A 16920-nucleotide genomic window follows, 5' to 3' on the forward strand; every position below is an offset into this window, starting at 1 on the left:
AAAACTCTCATGCAAAAAACTCAACCCAAAACATAGAAATGGGACGGTTCTCTATGAAATTATAAATAGGAGATTTATTTCCATATGGTCTATAGCTATCTTCAAATTTCCCGCATTTCAAGAGGAAGCAAAAAATTGATGAAACATTTCCCACGTTGCATACAAGAGAAGAATGAACACAACGGATAGACATGCAATGATGTATTATTTAAATTTACATAATTTATTTTATATATAAATCCATTATTCTTCACCAGAAATTAAAAAAGAAAAAAGAAAAAAGAAAAAAAAAGAGCAATAGATGAAATGGTGATGCCACAGATTCAACGAGAACATCTATGTCAGGGCACACCGGGAATCAAGCCAAGTGATAATATCATCAAGGACTGAAAAAATTCTGTCATCAGGTTCTCCTTCAAGAATGGAATGATAACCTTCCGGGTAGAGTTTAAGGGTTTTATCCTTGCTAGAGGCCTTCTCATAAAGATACTGGCTCACTAGGGGATCAGTCACCTTATCTGCTGCTCCATGAAGAATTAGCAGTGGAGATGAAACCTGACATATCTCAAATTTGGTTAACCCATGGCATCAAATGAAACGCATCGTTTAGGAGCTAAAATACTGTCAGAAAATGACAAAAGAAGGGATGCACATCAGACACAAAATGGAACTGACCTTCTCAACTTGCATCTCAATATCCTTAGTAGCCTGTAGAAGTTCCACAGCAGTCTTCAACCGCACGTGATCATTGTAGCACGTCACATTGTAAACAGCCTGATAAGGGATGAGCAAAGCTTTGAATACTAAAACTCAATCCTCTAAATGCAGATAAAGAGAACTTGTAGTCTAGATATGATTTTCTCATTAGAAATGTGGGGAGTTCTTATTGAATGGCTAGGCAATAGATAGTTTTATGCTGTTTCACTGGTAGAGAAACTTTACTATTGTACAATAGTCATCTCCCTCAGATTTTCATACAAGTGCATTTACATTGGTAGAGGAAATGAAAGACAAACCATTTTCCTTTTTATCGGATCTCTGAAAGCCAGCTCAGCTAAATCTTTCTGTGGGATAAGCTTTGCTTTCGGCATAACTTTTGACATAAGAATTAATATCTTCTGAGCGGCTGCTGGAGGCGTTACATCCTCTGCAATCTTTCAGCAACTCAAGGTCAGAAAAAAATTCATGATGAAAATCTGCAACTTCCAAAATGCGTTTGTAGACACAAAATTAGGTCTTGCAACTTCTGAAATCAACATAATAAGAAAATCTGCATACAAGAAATCAGCACTATCTTCTGTAAGTTGTTTCTTTTTCTGTTGTTCAGACTATTTAACATATGTCTGTTTACGAGTGTATACGAATGTTGTATTCAGGGTCATGTTGAAATAATGGCAGCTTTCTTCTAACAATTTTGATATCTTTCATCTTTTCCTGTTAAGTTTGTGTAAGACAGGGTAAAACTTCCTTTAAATGAAGCATGAGTCATGTTGAATGAATAAGAAAGAGACGGTAGACATCAATAGATGCAGAAACTTAAATTCCAATACACACAGATAGGGACACTGTGAGCTCATTCCTCCTCCCAAGACTGATTCATTCAAGTAGAGTTTTACATACTACTTGAGGGTCCTAACTTGGTAGCCACAGTAGAGGCCTCCCCAGAAATGTCCTCTAGTTATTGTCTTCCAAGAACTAACATGGTGGTCTTTGATTCCTGAAGAATGTAATCCCCATGCCTCCAAATCAGCAGGCGCCAGTTGTGCAAATTCCTGACGACACCTCTAGTAAATGCTATCATTTTTAGTTGATGAACCATCTGTAGGATACACTCCAAACATTCAGGACCTATTTCTATCTTTCCTGCCCACTCACTTTCCCTGAATTCTCAACACACAATAAAAATGCAAACAAGGAAAACTTCCTACGAAGCAAGCAATGACCCAACGGTGGCACAAGATACTATTAAAAAATTTAAAAATTTAAGATTCTTTAGGTAACTAAATCAATATGAATTCTGCAAACTCAGGTAATTACTAATATGAATTCTGGAAGCTCTTTGTTAAAGTATTCATCAGAAGAAAAACATAGAGACTGAAAAGTTTGCTTTCTACATGGTACGCTTTAAATTTAAGCGAAGTGCATGAGATTACAGAACTTCATATGAATAGGAAACTAAAGTTGAAATGAATGAATCTTAAATTTTGTTCCACTAATGTTCATATTGGAGCAATGTGGGCTTACTTTACACATTGGGGCCACGAGAACAACTCCATCCCATGCATATGGTTCCTTTAAGTGAACTTTGAGAGTAACGGCTCCACCCATGGACTGCCCCAATATAAAGTGGGGCAACCCTTTCAACTCTGGTCTTCCTGTCAATCATAATTTTGAAGGTAATAGTTTGATTAGTCTAAAGTTTGCAACATCAGATGATAGAGATGCTAAGACTAAGCTAGGATCAGTGTCATACCTTTAATCTTTGTGTACTGTTCAATCACATCATCAGCTAATTGATCAAAGCTTGGAATGTAACCATGCAATCCTTCAGAAAGACCAAAACCTGGGTAGTCCATGGCATATACAGCGTACCCAGATGCAGCAATTCGTCTGGCTATACCTGAAAATCCAAACTTGACGGATTTCAAGTGAACTAAACCTTCTAAAATCAGGAACATAGAAAAAACTTTCACACTGATTACACAATACTTAATGGAATGGCATAATGACAAACCTTCAAAGAAGAAAACGCAAGTATCACCATACCCATGACAAAAACACAAAACACCTTTAATTGGAACACCTTGTTTTGGCATCCAGCTTTTACAGAAAATTTGCAACCCCCTCGAATTTCTTTCGTACCACTACAAACCCAATAACAGTAGAAATCCATACTTGCATTTTGTCAGCAAACAAATAATTAAATACAACGTAGAAAGCTACTACTTTCCAAACAATTTCAGGTAAACAAAATTAACTCTTACCTCCTCTGTTCTGATCCCAGTAGGAGCCAACTACCCACCAATCCATTCCAAATAAGAAGAAAAAATAAAAGCATTAATTACTGTTACTTAGTTTCAACGAATCAAAGGCTGGTAAAGTAAAGGTAAAGATGATGATCACAATTAAAAGAAACCAACCTTAAACAAGCAATGATCAAGCTGTTGCTGGACCTCAAGGAAAGCGGATCGAACCTGCCTGCGAGTATAAGCAAAGTCGAGGTTCTGGTTAGCGATCCAATTCAGCTCCTCACTTACACCTTCAATGGGTGGCCTTTTCTTGGCGGTAACCATTAGGCGAGTTCCTCTGGGGACTAAAAATGTGGGCTTTGGATGAAGATGGTTGATTGGGTTTTGGAATTGAGGAGGAAACAAAGGAAGCTTAGGAGGTTGGTATCTCAGAGCACGAGAAAGGTCCATTAGAGAGTTCAGTGAGGAAACGTCAAACACAGACGGAGAGCTCTCCAGTAAGCCTTTGAAACGAGCCAAAGTGCACCACTTCGATTTTATTTCTTCTTTTGTTTTGTCCATCCAAAGTGCACGTCACTTTTTCTAGAGGATGCACATGGAGCATGTGCTTAATATTTTTCTTTTGGTCGGAGTGATCCCACCGTTCTAGTTGTTTTATTTATTTATTTTTTTAAATGCTTATATATAGGAAATTTAATTATATAGATACTTTATAAGGATACGACGGCTGTTCAACCGAACCCTTTTGAACTAGAACTAGTGTTTTTCTTTTGTTGGGGAAGAACAAAAAAACTGAAAAGGGTTATGTAATATTACAAATTATGGTACGAGATTTCATGGAAAGTTTATAGGTCAAATGGAACCAGCTAATCTATGGCCTACCTACAAGTTCAACTTTTGTAGTTACATGTAAAAGGGGAGAAAAACTTAGTTGCAATTGGAATAACATTGTTTTGCTATTTTTGGCAAATAATGTTATGCTACGTGAAAGTGTTATCATGTGTGTCATAGTGTCATTCGCTGGGTATAACAAAATGGTGATATTCCCGTTTCATAGAAGTCTTTCTCATATAAGGGACATGAGAATTTTGCTATGTCCCTTTAACTCATCAAATTATGGCGTTTACCACGATCAATTCAAGCACTGGCATCTTATCAAAATCTTAAAAGGAAAATGTGAAAGGATGCTGTAAATGACTGTAAATTTTAATTGGGGGAGCACCGAAAATCAAGCCATGTTACAATGTCATCTAGGACAGTAAAAATTCTGTCATCAGGTTCCCCTTGAATAATGCAGTGATAACCATCTAGATAGAGCTTCAAAGTTTTATCCTTGCTAGAGGCCTTCTCATAAAGTAACTGGCTCACTAAAGGATCGGTCACCTTATCTGCCGCTCCATGAAGAATTAGTAATGGCCCTGAAACCTGCAAAATCTCCAGAAACTAGTTAAGTCATGCTGATGGTATGTTTGAAAGGGCATGACAGAATAGCACAAAGGGCAACCGACCTTATCCAACTGTGTTTCTATATCACTTGTGGCCTTCAGCAGTTCCACAGCTGTTCTTGATCGCATGTGATCTTTGTAAGAAATCACATTGTAACCAGCCTAAAGAGAGAAAATTAACATCACAATTTAACTATTGTTTCAGCTTCAGTTGATCAACCAACTAAATGGAGAAGTGCAGAAAGGGCTAACCGTTTTTCTCTTTCTCGGATCTCTGTAGCTTAGGCCAGCCATGTCTTTCTGGGGAAAGAGTTTTGCCTGAGGCAAAACTTCAGACATGAGTGCTAATAGCTTCAGAACTATTGCTGGAGGCATCACGTCCTCCGCAATCTTGGCAACTCAAAGTCAACAGACAAATATTCAGTTGGTGATCCAAGAATGAGAAGTAGTGAAAACTAAACAAAAAACAAAGAAAGAGAAGGAGCTTACCTTACACATTGGAGCTACAAGGATTACTCCATCCCATTTAGACGGTTCTTTTAGATGAATCTTGAGAGTGACAGCTCCACCCATGGACTCTCCCATTATAAAGAAGGGCAAACCTTTCACTTCAGGTCTTCCTGAATTGTAATACAAAGCAATTAGCAATTAGCAAATAGCAAGCCTGTCTTGTAAGAGTTGCAATTTGCAATACAAAGTGATCATAGCATAATACTATGAAGAATAACATTGAGTCTAGGCAATTTCACACCTTTGATATTAGTAAATTGTTCATTAACATCGTCAACCAATTCATCAAAGTTTGGGATGTAACCATGCAATCCTTCAGAAAGACCAAAACCTGGATAGTCCACAGCATATACAGCGTACCCGGATGCAGCAATTCGCTTAGCAATACCTGAAAATCCAAATTCGAACCGTACCATGTGTAAAACTTCTAAGTTTTGGCCTTAGATTGGCATAAATCCTTAGTGGGATAAGTGTAATACAGGGAAAATAGCTGCTCAAATTTCCAAACAAATAAGAAAAGGGAAAGACAGAGCAACCAACCTTCAAAGAAGAATGTGCAAGTGCTACCGTACCCATGGCAAAAACATAAAGCACCTTTGATTTGAACATCTAGTTTTGGCAACCAGCTTTTGCAGAAAATTTCCATGCCCTTTGAGTTCCTTCCATACCACTACGAACAATGGCCACAAAAAGTTCTAAAATGATCATCAATTAAATAAGTGGAATTAAGAATTAAATAAGTCAATTTGTTTCTTACCTCCTCTGTTCTGATGCCAGCATGATCCATCTAAAATTTTCAACAGGGAGAAAGCAAACGCATTATGAGTTCCCAATATTTTGAAATTGAAACTAGAATTCCATTCAACTGTTACAAATGTTTGAGCAGCAAGCTAGCAGCCTATCACGACTATAATCAAATTGAACGAACCTTGAACAAGCAATGATCAAGCTGTTGATGCACGTCAACGAATGCCGACCGAACTCGTCTCCGAGCAGGCGCATGGTCTAGATTCTGCGAAGCCACGGCGCTCATCATCTCTTCACTTAAGCCTTCTATTGGCGACGGTCTCTTAGCCGTGATCCTGAACTGAGTTCTTCTTGGGTCCAATTTTGGTTGATGAAAAATGGGTACGTGCTGTTTTTGTGGATACGTGATCGGGTAGAAGGATTTCCGGTGAAACAGAGAAGGCTCCGTTGGTCGGAAACTCAGAGTAAGCGAAAGGTTCATGGCTGTAATTATGGAATAGTTTATGGGAAGTGGATGCAAGTTTGACGGTCATAGCTCTGGTTGTAGTCAAACAGAGTGGACCACGTGCGCTGCACTATAATTATTGTTTGGAAATTAGATTTTTTTTTTTTGGGGTGTAAAATTAAAGTATAATTTGATATTCATGGCCTTACTGAAGTTTTCAGAAACAGTTGGTTCTCCCGCTCAAACATAACCTTGTGATAAAAAAAACAAAATAGCGAAGATTTTGCATGAATTGGCCCAAAAGCCCCCTCACAGACTTCTCGAAGAGAAGTTCATCTCACTCTTGCAATCATGTAAGGCCACAAAGCAACTTCGCCAAACACAGACCCAGATAATCACCCACGGCTTCTCGCACAACCACTATATCGCCCCAAAACTAATTACAGCATGCGCCGATCTGAAGCAAATGGCGTATGCCCACAAAGTGTTCGATGGAATTCCGGACCCGAACTTTGCTTTATGGAATGCAATGTTCAGAGGGTATGCTAAGAATGAGAGTCATAGAGAAGTTATACTATTGTTTGGAAGGATGAAGAGCATGGATATAATGCCCAATTGCTTCACGTTTCCTGTTGTGATTAAATCTTGTGGGAGACTGAAAAGGTTGGTAGAAGGTGAAGAGGTGCATTGTGTAGTGATAAAAGGTGGTTTTAGAGCAAACCCATATGTGGGAACGACGCTGATTGAAATGTATGCGGCTGGGGGAGTGATTGGAGCTGCTTACAAAGTGTTCGGTGAGATGTTCGAGAGGAATGTGGTTGCTTGGACTTCCATGATTAATGGTTACATTTTGTGTGGTGATATGGTTTCTGCACAGCGCCTTTTTCATTTGGCTCCGGAACGTGATATTGTGTTGTGGAACACCATGGTTTCAGGTTATATTGAGCTGAGGGATATGGTGGCAGCTAGAAAACTCTTTGATGACATGCCAAGACGAGATGTGATGGGTTGGAATACCGTTTTGAATGGTTATGCAAGTAATGGGGAGATTGATGCTTGTGAGAAGTTGTTTGAAGAGATGCCTGAGAGGAATGTTTTCTCTTGGAATGGATTAATTGGAGGATATGCACGTAATGGAAGTTTCTTTCAAGTTCTGGGATCTTTCAAGCGGATGCTAAGCGAGGGTGATGTGCTTCCAAATGATGCCACCTTAGTGACTTTGTTGTCGGCGTGTGCAAGATTAGGAGCTCTTGATTTGGGTAAGTGGGTACATGTATATGCAGAGAGCATTGGGTACAAGAGAAATGTTTTCGTTGGGAATGCTTTGATTGACATGTATGCAAAATGTGGGATCATTGATAATGCACTTGACGTGTTCAAGAGCATGGATAACAAGGATTTAATTACCTGGAACACTATGATTTGTGGCTTGGCAATGCACGGACGTGGGGCGGATGCCTTAAATTTGTTTCGCCAGATGAAGAATTATGGAGAAAACCCAGATGGGATCACCTTCATAGGCATTTTGTGCTCTTGTACACATCTTGGATTGGTCGAAGATGGCCTTTTGTATTTCCAATCAATGGTTGATGACTACTCAATTGTGCCACAGATTGAGCATTATGGTTGTATGGTGGATCTGCTCGGACGCTCGGGTCTTTTGGACCAGGCCATGAACTTTGTGAGGAAGATGCCAATGGAACCAGATGCTGTTATTTGGGCTGCCTTACTAGGGGCATGTCGGATTTACAAAAACATTGAGTTGGCAGAGCTGGCTCTTGAACGTCTCATTGAACTTGAACCGAAAAACCCTGCAAATTATGTCATGCTCTCAAATATTTATGGTGATCTTGGGAGATGGAAAGATGTGGCGAGATTAAAAGTTGCAACGAGGGATACTGGGTATAAAAAAGTCCCAGGTGTTAGCTTTATTGAGGCCAATGATGGTGTGGTTGAGTTCTATTCCTTAGATGAGAGGCATCCTGAGACTGAGGAAATATATGGAGCCTTGAAGGGATTGACGAAACTGCTAAAATCATCTGGATATGCACCAGACTTTCTGGAGCTTGGGCAGGGAGCCTAGGGTTCAAAACCAGGATAAGGGAAACATTAATTTGTTTCTGTAGATTTTGCAACCCTGTAACTTGTAACATATGGTCAGGTTATATCGTTGTTGAAGGAAACTGGGATATCATCTCTTTAACCAGGAAAATAAAAGGAAAGGTGGAAGCACTACTCATTTTATTTATTATATATATATATGCTTCAATGTTTTTGGATTATAAGAATTTAAATGACGTTTGCTACCACCATGTATTAACAGTAGAGAAGCTGCTGCTGCTCATTAGCTACTTTTCTCTGCACTTCTCTTTGATCTAGTGTGGTTTCCCAGCTGACAGCGATCCATGTGTTGTAGACGGGCTAAAGGCCCAAAGGGGTCAGCCTGCTAGTTGGGCCTGTGGCATTATATTGGGCTACATCCACCGATCAGGAAAAAGCCCAATTAACCCTTCGACCACGGACCTTTTGGTCATTTGTCTTTTGCTTCTATCACTATCTCACTGTCACATTGTTAGCCACCCTACCCACATACCATTTTCACCGATAACAAAAATTTAATGGCTACTTGGACTTTCTTTTCGTATAATTATATTTTTATGTAATTTAATAGGTGGATAAATTTATGAATATTTGAAAAGCAGTTTTTAAATTGGACGCTTGTGGGTTCCACTTGAACAGCTCTTGAAGTGAAAACCTAGGTTGTCTCTCTAAATTAAACATTAAATATTAAATGTGAAATATAAAACCAAACCCATCTTGCAAACTCCATAAACTAACATTACATGCTTTGAACGTATTATGTTTAGCTTTAAATAACGATTTAATTACCTAATCTTCTCTTAAAAAACTAAACAAAACACTTGATTATGATAAGTGCGGCGGGCCAAGGGCCAAGTCTAGATGACCAACAAGTGCAGTGTAAACCAGTGATTAAGCCAAGTGGACATACTCTAAACAAGTTTGTGTAATTAAAGAAAAGCATAACCCGTGTCGTTCACCAAAAGAAAAAAGAAAGAAAAAAAGAAGATATTTATAATTGGGTAATTTATTTATATAATGTGGTTTATCTCTGTCCGTCTCTTTCATAATGCATGTGATTTATTAGTAAAGTAATTTTCAGGGCTGTGATTTGGACTTGATGATGAGTACTAATAAATAGTCAACGGCTGCCTCTCTTGTGATGTAAAATGAAATCCAAAACTTGCTGACCCGATTTGTTCCTACCCATCAAAGGGCATTGATCTTCACAGTTTAGGAAGTGAAACAAACAGTATTATTATTATTATTATTATTACACACCAAACTGATTAGACAGATGCAAATATTTTGAACGGATCAAACATACGACGAACACTCTCCTTTTCTTCTTCTTTTTTCTTTGGGTGCAAAACTGACTTTTTTACAATGTGTGTGAAGTGTAGATTCTGACGAAGACGAGTAATAAATAAGTAGGAAAGGAGGGAATTGAATCCACATCTCTGATTTGCTGATGGAGAAGCGCACGTCACTATATTTGGCCAAATTTTGTGGAGGACTTGGAAATTAAATGAAAATGAAGTCACTAAGTAGAGTTATTTGGTGATTTTCCAACTTGAAAAAGGATTCAACGGTCAACAGTTGGAAAGTCGTTGGCCGCTCAGCTTAGTGGCATGATTATCATTTTCCGTGTTCATAGCCAGAGAAGTAGGTACATCTATCAGATACACACATGGAAAATTGTTATAATGTGTGTACATGTCTCCCGATTGTCATGCCTTAATTTAGGTACGTAGTTTTACATGAATTAGGATTGATGTATATATGGTTATGTATGATTGGCTTTGGCTAGATGGTGATGTCAGTTTAATTAACAAATCTTTGGATTCATATTGAGTTTGTGAACTCAATCACCTCTTTTAATGAAATTTGTTAGCAACTTGTTGAAAAGTATTATATATCCCTATCACCTACAACTTTATGAAAAAGTATATGGTGTTACGGACGGTCATATTGTCAAATGATATCGCATCGAAAAACTCTCTCACCATCACCATACCAACCTCTACATGCATGCATTTGACACAATCTTAAATTCTTCTAGCTTTTTGTAATCACTTTACTTATCTTATTAAAGCTTGATATAATCTTGGTATAGCAAGGGTACGTGTATTCTTTGGAGCACGCGTAGCATGTGGTTCGCTAGCTGCTTGATGAACTGCATGCGCAGTTTTGGAAAGGAAAAGATAAAAAATACTCAACATCCAAAAGAGTCCTACTAATAATACGATGGATCGACTAAGCCCCGCCACGATCAAATCTTAATCCATATCATTCCAGATGATTAATTTAAAAAAGGATATTCCATTCAATAAATCAAAAGATAAGACTGACTGAGGCCCATCGAAGCCTAAAAGTCGTTATGAGGATCCCTTCTAGCTTAAAATTCTCCTCCTTTTTAAGATATAAATCATTAAAGTTTTGCATCGCCATCGACGCCATGTCATATTCCTTGCCGTCAGGCTCAGTCATATCTACTTACTGGTCATTGTTATGGTTTGGGGGATCCATTGCAAATTGTAGTTTATTTAGTTAGAAATTTTCGTACCAAGGGGAGAGAGTTCAATGCTGATCATGATTTCAATCCCACCTTTTCAACACCGACTTGGATCTTTTGGGCTTCTAAATCTTGCAACACTTTATGCACGATCTAAAACCTAGAATTTCTGATCCCCCGTTACCAATTTTCTACATGCATCCATCTTGTTATTGGCTTTGGCTTCTGAAATTTTCAACTTTTTCAAATGTAACAATCGGGGCGCGGCAAACCCCAAACCAACCCCGAACGATACTATAGGACCGACCGACTTTACAAGATCGTGGGCAAGGAAGATGAAGAAAAAAACTGCTGCACCAACCACCGCATCAGCCCTTTGCTTTTTATTTTTATAGTCTTTTTTCAAAATTATGATATAACATCAGTATTCGTGTCGATAGCGCATTTGATGCATTTGATACGTGAACGTCTAATTCTAACACTTCTTTTATATAATCTTTAGATTAATCATCTATTAACTGAGAAATAGTATAACTTGAGCTTCATAAGATGATATATATATATATCTTTGACAAAAAATAATTTGATATATATCATCATACACAAAAAATAAAAAATAAAATGTTTATTTTGATAGGCACATGAAATATGTTGGGGACACATTCCCTTAACTAGTTATGGCTAAATTAATGTGAATCCTACGATATAGGATATTCCAGCCGCCACATTTCTACACGTCTATTATTTGTCTCTGAATTCGTGTGATAGTCTGATGTGACACCAATCAATTCCTGCATGTTCGATTGATTAAATGGTACAAAACAACGTTCGTCTCTTTTGTTCTTAGAGACGTGATACTTTCCCACACATGACATAACGAGGACAATATCGTGTAAAGACTACTGCATGCTATGCAAGGCCATGCTTGTAAGGTATGTAGCAGTTCAATTATCTGACCCCCTTTTCAGCTCATCTACTCGATGCCATTCTTTTTTTCTTGAAATGACTCTGCATAAGTTGGAGATTCATGATTGCTTTATATTTGGCTTTTCATTTTATTTTATTGTTCTAACTCGTTTCTTGTTATTTTTCTTTTTCTTTCTTTCAACTGTCGCATAGATATGAATGGTATCAAAAACATAATTGGTTTAGAATTTAACTATTTCTTTTATAAGTTTATATCATATGTCTATGCGGTCCTTATATCATCTCAAACTCATCATTTTGATTCTTAAACTTACCAATCAATGTCATCCTTATTCTCTTATTATGTACTATGTATATCATTCTCGAGTCAATTTCATTGAAAATTCCTCTCACCCATTATCACCCATCTCTTTTTATTCCCCCCTCCCCCAGTCCACACTCCCATGCCTGCCCCCTCTTCTCTAGCCGACGTCTACCCCTCACTCTTTTTCCAATCCACACTCATCATTCTGTTTTAATAGAATTTTAAATTGAATTGACGTTGTGGATAACATTGTTGTACGGGGCAAGGAAATGAGGACAACATTAATTGATTTTGAAGTTTAGGGATCAAAATGATGAGTTTGACATGATACAAAGACCATAGGCGATTAATCATACTAAAAACATAATCTTTCTCTTAATTTTCATTTTCTCAAAGGTGGCCGATATTACCAATGTATCCTTAGAAGAAAAAAAAAACATCAATAATGAACTAATGGAAGTGATGCATTAAATGGAGAGATTGTAGAAATGCAACACAAGCAAAAACAAGGCCGAAACATAAAAACAATCATGTAACCATATGGCGCAACACAACGCATTAATATATACATAGGGCCGAGAGAGAGAGAGAGTCACGCCCTCTGTCATCGCGAAGAGCCTCACAACACACACCACCAATCACCTACGCCATCGTCAAGCTCAAGTCAGCTCACGCTCGCATGCAGGACTCATATACAGAGGCATGTTCACAATTCACAACACAGTCGTGATCACAAGAAACCCCGGCCCAATGTTTATATATATATTTATTAATCTTTCCAATGTCATAACATAATATATGTCCGGCGAATTTTCATCTTGTTTTTGTTCTTTTGCTTGCTGCTAATTTAGCTCGAAATAAGATTCATTGGTTAACTTAACATTATTATTTCAGGATGATTGTATCTACTTCCAGGTGGCCAAATGTATCCATATCCTCAATCCTTCCTGGTTGATGTTTGCGTCATCTAACTTCCACTGGCCGGCAAACATAACATATATTGCTACCAAACCTACCTATCGTTAGCAGGGAAGGGAATTAAAAATTCCAGAAAAATACAACTGGATATATAATACATATGCTTAGTGAATTAATGAATCACATTAGAATATGCCCATAAAAAAAAGAAGGGGAACACAATTTGGGTTGGGGTCAACTTACTTGGCAAACACTGAACGGGGGTGTAGTGTTTGAACATAATTTTCCACCATAGAAATAACATGGATATTGAGTACAAGTCACTCTTGTCTCTCCCTCTCTCTCTCTCTCTCTCAACACATTTTGAGTAGAGAGAAATGAGTTTTCGTCATCAAATATGTTATGAGGAGGAGAAGTAGAATCTCAACCTTATGAAGAACAAAAATCAAGATTATTATTAAAAACAAGAACCATTATTAGGCCAGCAGGCTTTGAACCCCGGATGGCATGCAGCAACCTCTCTATCTCTATCTGTAATGTCAAATTCTGCCCCATTAATAATAACTGGGGTTTTAAGGCATAAAAGGGTTAGGAGCATGCATCTGATCGTTACGCAAGGGTTGGACTATGCAATATTAAAAGGACAAGAGAAAAGAGGGAGAGAGAGAGAGAGAGAAATAATTAGGCTTCGAAGACTTCAAATAAAATAATATAACAAGTTACAAGCAAAGGGAAAAAAAATTAATCTTGTACTGAATTCTCATGACACTTTGACAATAATAATGCCATCATATAGTTCATTTACTACAGATATGCAAATTCATGCATCATCGATTTTCTCTCTAACCTAATGCTTGAATTGAATCTCTGTTTTTTGTTTGAAAAAAATATTTCTTTTCACTTGATTTGACTTGAGAATATGAGTATATGACTTTTGTGTTGAAAAAGGTTATTGGTTGAACATGACAGAGGAATTGATGTGTGAGAACCAAACTCGGTGTGTTCTTGCCAAAAAAGAATAGAGAAATTCGGTGTGTTTCAACCTTAATCGTTTTTATTTAATAAAAAAATGTTCAAATAATGTCTCTTGTCAACTATTAGAATTTGGTATGTATTTGCACTTGTATTCTACTTTTAACGGGCCAATGGTTGAGAGTGAATATGGTGAACTAGTGACCCCATTTTTGCCTTTTTATTTTATTTTATATATAAGCGATATTGAGGATAAAATTCCTTCTAACCACTTGAGTTAAAAACCGCTTCCATTAAATTTTTTTTACTTTTTAACTTTGTCAAAGAAAAAAAAATAAAAACATGAAAGGGAAGGGTTATATATATAAAGAGAAAGGCAGAAATAAACAAACGCACAAAGAGAAAGAGAGAGAGCAGAGAACCACGGAGAGGAGGGGTATGAACTTGGATACGGGCATGACGATAGTAGAGAACAGCTAAAGGACAAAAACACCACTTCGTCTTGGTCTTCTATTACTATATGATCATTATTCCTCCACCGCCGCCGCCGCCGCCGCAACCACCGCAGCCACCACCATCAACCAACAGGTTTTAGTACTTTCCGGTCCTGAGTACTAGTACTGATCATCGTTATATCCATCGTCGACCAGGGAGGCAGCAGTGGACAGCTTAGGCTGTACCTCCCCTACCCACACACAAATTATACCACAAGCACTCTCTCTCTCTTTTCCGTTACGATTCCGTATAAGCGTGCACTGTATGTACAGTGCAGCTCATATTATACCCAGCTCACCAAAACACAGCCTGTCATTCTCTTCCTATGACACTTCATCCCTTCCCAACTCACTCCCACCACCATTATTCTAATCTCAATTTCTATTCTTATATCTCTCGTTTCCACTTGTTCCCGCCGGTCAACCACCTCTGCCCCACCACTCCTTCCCATCATCATCCTCTCCCCCACATCAAGCCCCGCCGCGGGGCCCACATATCCTCCGGCCCCACCACCCCACGCCAACAACAACAGCGCAAGGACAAGCTTCTCATTATCTTGGGCGCCACCGGCGCCGGCAAGTCCCGCCTCTCCCTCGACCTCGCCACCCGCTTCCCTTTCTTCGAAATCGTGAACTCCGACAAAATGCAACTCTACGCCGGCCTCGACATCACCACCAACAAGCTTCCCATCCCCGACCGCCTCGGCGTCCCCCACCATCTCCTCGGCGAGTTCGACCCTCGCCACGGCGATTTTACGCCCGCCCAATTCCGCGCCGTTGCCGGTCAAGCCATTTCCAGCATTACGAATCGAAGGAAGGTGCCGATGCTCGTCGGCGGCTCCAACTCCTTCATTCATGCGCTCCTCGTGGACCGGTTCGAACCGGGCTCCAATGTCTTCGAACCGGGTTTCAATGGCTCTGTCTCTTCCGAGCTCAGGTATAATTGCTGTTTTCTGTGGGTGGACGTGTCGTTGACGGTCTTGACGGAGTACTTGTGCAAGCGAGTCGACGAAATGCTCGACTCGGGGATGTTGGACGAGTTGGCCGAGTTCTGCGACCCGGATCGCCAGGACGAAGACGAATTGACGGCGAGTCAGACAGCGTTGAGAAAGGCGATTGGCGTGCCCGAGTTCACTCGGTATTTTGAAAAATATCCACCACAGGGGAGGGGCGGAGAGGGTGATGATCGGGAGCGGAGGGAAGCATACGAAGAGGCGGTGAGGGCGATCAAGGACAACACGTGTCAGCTGGCGAAGAGGCAGATAGGGAAGATCCTACGGCTGAAGGGAGGAGGGTGGGACCTACGGAGGCTAGATGCAACGGACGCGTTTAGGGCGGTGGTTGCGACGACGTCGTCGGATAAGGACGACGGAAAGAGGTGGTCAGAGATATGGGAGAGGCAGGTTGTCAAACCAAGCGTGAAGGTTGTGAAGCGTTTCTTGGACGAGTAGGTCTTCCAGCTTTTTCCAGCTATACACCTCTAATTTTTTTTTTAAATTTCCTCCGAATTTTGGGGAAAGATTCCTCTGTACCTCTACTTCCCAATTCCCATACGCACCAAAAAAAAAAAGGTGAGAGTGGACTTGGGGACTTGAGGACTGAGGTCGAGACAATGCGACAGTGTAGTAGAATAGAACATGAAGAGTGGAGTGGGTTACAAATTTTTGATTTGGGAGGAGAAAAAGAGGAAAAATCACAAATACAAGAAACCGAGAGATGAAAAAAAAGAAAAGAGAGAAACATAAATTTTGGGAAGCAAAAGAGTTTTTGTGAATTCCGCAACCTTAATTAGGAAAATTCTGTGAATTGTGTTTGTATCAATTTGTTTAGGAAGTCTTTTAATCACATATTTAGTGTGTTGGTAACAGAAAAATTGGACTCACAAATCACACACTAAACTCTTCCCAGTTCCTAGAGTCATGTAATTATCATGTTTTTGGTTTTATATTTTTGGCGACGATGACATGGAAATGGTACAAGATTGCCCTTTTTGCTTTTTGCAACCTAAAACACATTACTAAATAATTATTTCCAATACTACTCAAAGTTTGTGCATAGAAATTTAGATATAGCGTGGATTTTATATTAGAAAATGAGGGAATAAATAGTCTGTCAGTCAGGTATTTACGTGTAATTGAAAATGGAATTTGTTGCAGTAACTGAAGCTAACATTTGATTTTTCCCGATCCGAAAAAAGGGGGAAATCTAATCAAACTGTCCTGTTCCTGTATGTCAAATGCCATCATTCCAGTGAGGCGAGAGGTGAGGGGTCTGAAGACTGAGGCCCCGTTTGGTTAACGGAACGAATTTGAGGGGAAATCATTTCTCATGTTATTTTCAAAATAATAGGAAATGGAAGATTCTTTTCCCACGTTTGGTAATGCTAGGAAAGTAACCGGGAGATATAACTTTATTTCATTTCCATTCCAATGTTAGAAATGAGAAACAAAGTTTGTATAAAATTTCAATTATACCCATATTAAATCAAATAAAAAAAGAATATATTTAATGATATATTTTAATTCTAAATTGTTAATATGGACAAAATGGTCATGAAAAATGTTTATTTAATATTGGCTCATTTTCCCAAACTTC

General features: G+C 38.9%; 4 protein-coding genes across 5 annotated transcripts; 2 read left to right on the forward strand and 2 right to left on the reverse strand.

Annotated features, from left to right (window-relative positions):
- Positions 1 to 188: 188 nt before the first annotated feature.
- Positions 189 to 3533, reverse strand: LOC110764129 (caffeoylshikimate esterase). Its single transcript, XM_021967053.2, has 8 exons — positions 3141 to 3533; positions 2985 to 3014; positions 2735 to 2864; positions 2474 to 2620; positions 2245 to 2375; positions 1017 to 1154; positions 676 to 774; positions 189 to 555 (listed from the first exon to the last, which is right to left on the reverse strand). Exons 1-8 carry the CDS (start codon positions 3528 to 3530, stop codon positions 337 to 339), a joined length of 1284 nt encoding a protein of 427 aa, XP_021822745.1. The 5' UTR covers positions 3531 to 3533; the 3' UTR covers positions 189 to 336.
- A 619-nt stretch (positions 3534 to 4152) lies between these two features.
- Positions 4153 to 6215, reverse strand: LOC110764087 (caffeoylshikimate esterase-like). Of its 2 annotated transcripts, none has more exons than XM_088246448.1 (8): positions 5853 to 6215; positions 5682 to 5711; positions 5465 to 5594; positions 5166 to 5312; positions 4904 to 5034; positions 4667 to 4732; positions 4478 to 4576; positions 4153 to 4394 (listed from the first exon to the last, which is right to left on the reverse strand). In XM_088246448.1, the coding sequence occupies exons 1-8, from the start codon at positions 6150 to 6152 to the stop codon at positions 4176 to 4178; spliced, it is 1122 nt and encodes a 373-aa protein (XP_088102574.1). In that variant the 5' UTR covers positions 6153 to 6215; the 3' UTR covers positions 4153 to 4175. The 2 variants fall into 2 exon arrangements, with proteins under 2 accessions (XP_088102574.1, XP_021822693.2); XM_021967001.2 differs by having other exon boundaries at positions 4667 to 4804; positions 5853 to 6211.
- Positions 6216 to 6302: 87 nt separating this feature from the next.
- LOC110764084 (Tetratricopeptide repeat (TPR)-like superfamily protein) lies at positions 6303 to 8410 on the forward strand. Its single transcript, XM_021966997.2, has one exon. The coding sequence runs from the start codon at positions 6583 to 6585 to the stop codon at positions 8197 to 8199; it is 1617 nt and encodes a 538-aa protein (XP_021822689.2). The 5' UTR covers positions 6303 to 6582; the 3' UTR covers positions 8200 to 8410.
- A 5815-nt stretch (positions 8411 to 14225) lies between these two features.
- LOC110764088 (adenylate isopentenyltransferase-like) lies at positions 14226 to 15844 on the forward strand. The gene has a single exon (XM_021967002.2). It carries the CDS (start codon positions 14652 to 14654, stop codon positions 15774 to 15776), a length of 1125 nt encoding a protein of 374 aa, XP_021822694.1. The 5' UTR covers positions 14226 to 14651; the 3' UTR covers positions 15777 to 15844.
- Positions 15845 to 16920: the final 1076 nt, after the last annotated feature.

The sequence above is a fragment of the Prunus avium genome, chromosome 1 (assembly GCF_965620075.1).
Source record: "Prunus avium chromosome 1, drPruAviu1.hap1.1, whole genome shotgun sequence".
NCBI lineage: Eukaryota > Viridiplantae > Streptophyta > Magnoliopsida > Rosales > Rosaceae > Prunus > Prunus avium.

What these genes read in the sequence shown, in the direction of transcription:
- LOC110764129 (XM_021967053.2), bottom strand. Translation starts at nt 3,530, where the DNA reads ATGGACAAAACAAAAGAAGAAATAAAATCGAAGTGGTGCACTTTGGCT. An exon ending in TTGATCATTGCTTGTTTAAG is followed by an intron (nt 3,015 to 3,140) that starts GTTGGTTTCTTT and finishes ATTGGTGGGTAG; the next exon opens with TTGGCTCCTACTGGGATCAG. An exon ending in TTGAGATGCAAGTTGAGAAG is followed by an intron (nt 556 to 675) that starts GTCAGTTCCATT and finishes GAGATATGTCAG; the next exon opens with GTTTCATCTCCACTGCTAAT.
- LOC110764087 (XM_021967001.2), bottom strand. Translation starts at nt 6,152, where the DNA reads ATGAACCTTTCGCTTACTCTGAGTTTCCGACCAACGGAGCCTTCTCTG. An exon ending in TTGCACATTCTTCTTTGAAG is followed by an intron (nt 5,313 to 5,464) that starts GTTGGTTGCTCT and finishes TTGGATTTTCAG; the next exon opens with GTATTGCTAAGCGAATTGCT. An exon ending in TTGTAGCTCCAATGTGTAAG is followed by an intron (nt 4,805 to 4,903) that starts GTAAGCTCCTTC and finishes TGAGTTGCCAAG; the next exon opens with ATTGCGGAGGACGTGATGCC.
- LOC110764084 (XM_021966997.2), top strand. Translation starts at nt 6,583, where the DNA reads ATGGCGTATGCCCACAAAGTGTTCGATGGAATTCCGGACCCGAACTTT.
- LOC110764088 (XM_021967002.2), top strand. Translation starts at nt 14,652, where the DNA reads ATGACACTTCATCCCTTCCCAACTCACTCCCACCACCATTATTCTAAT.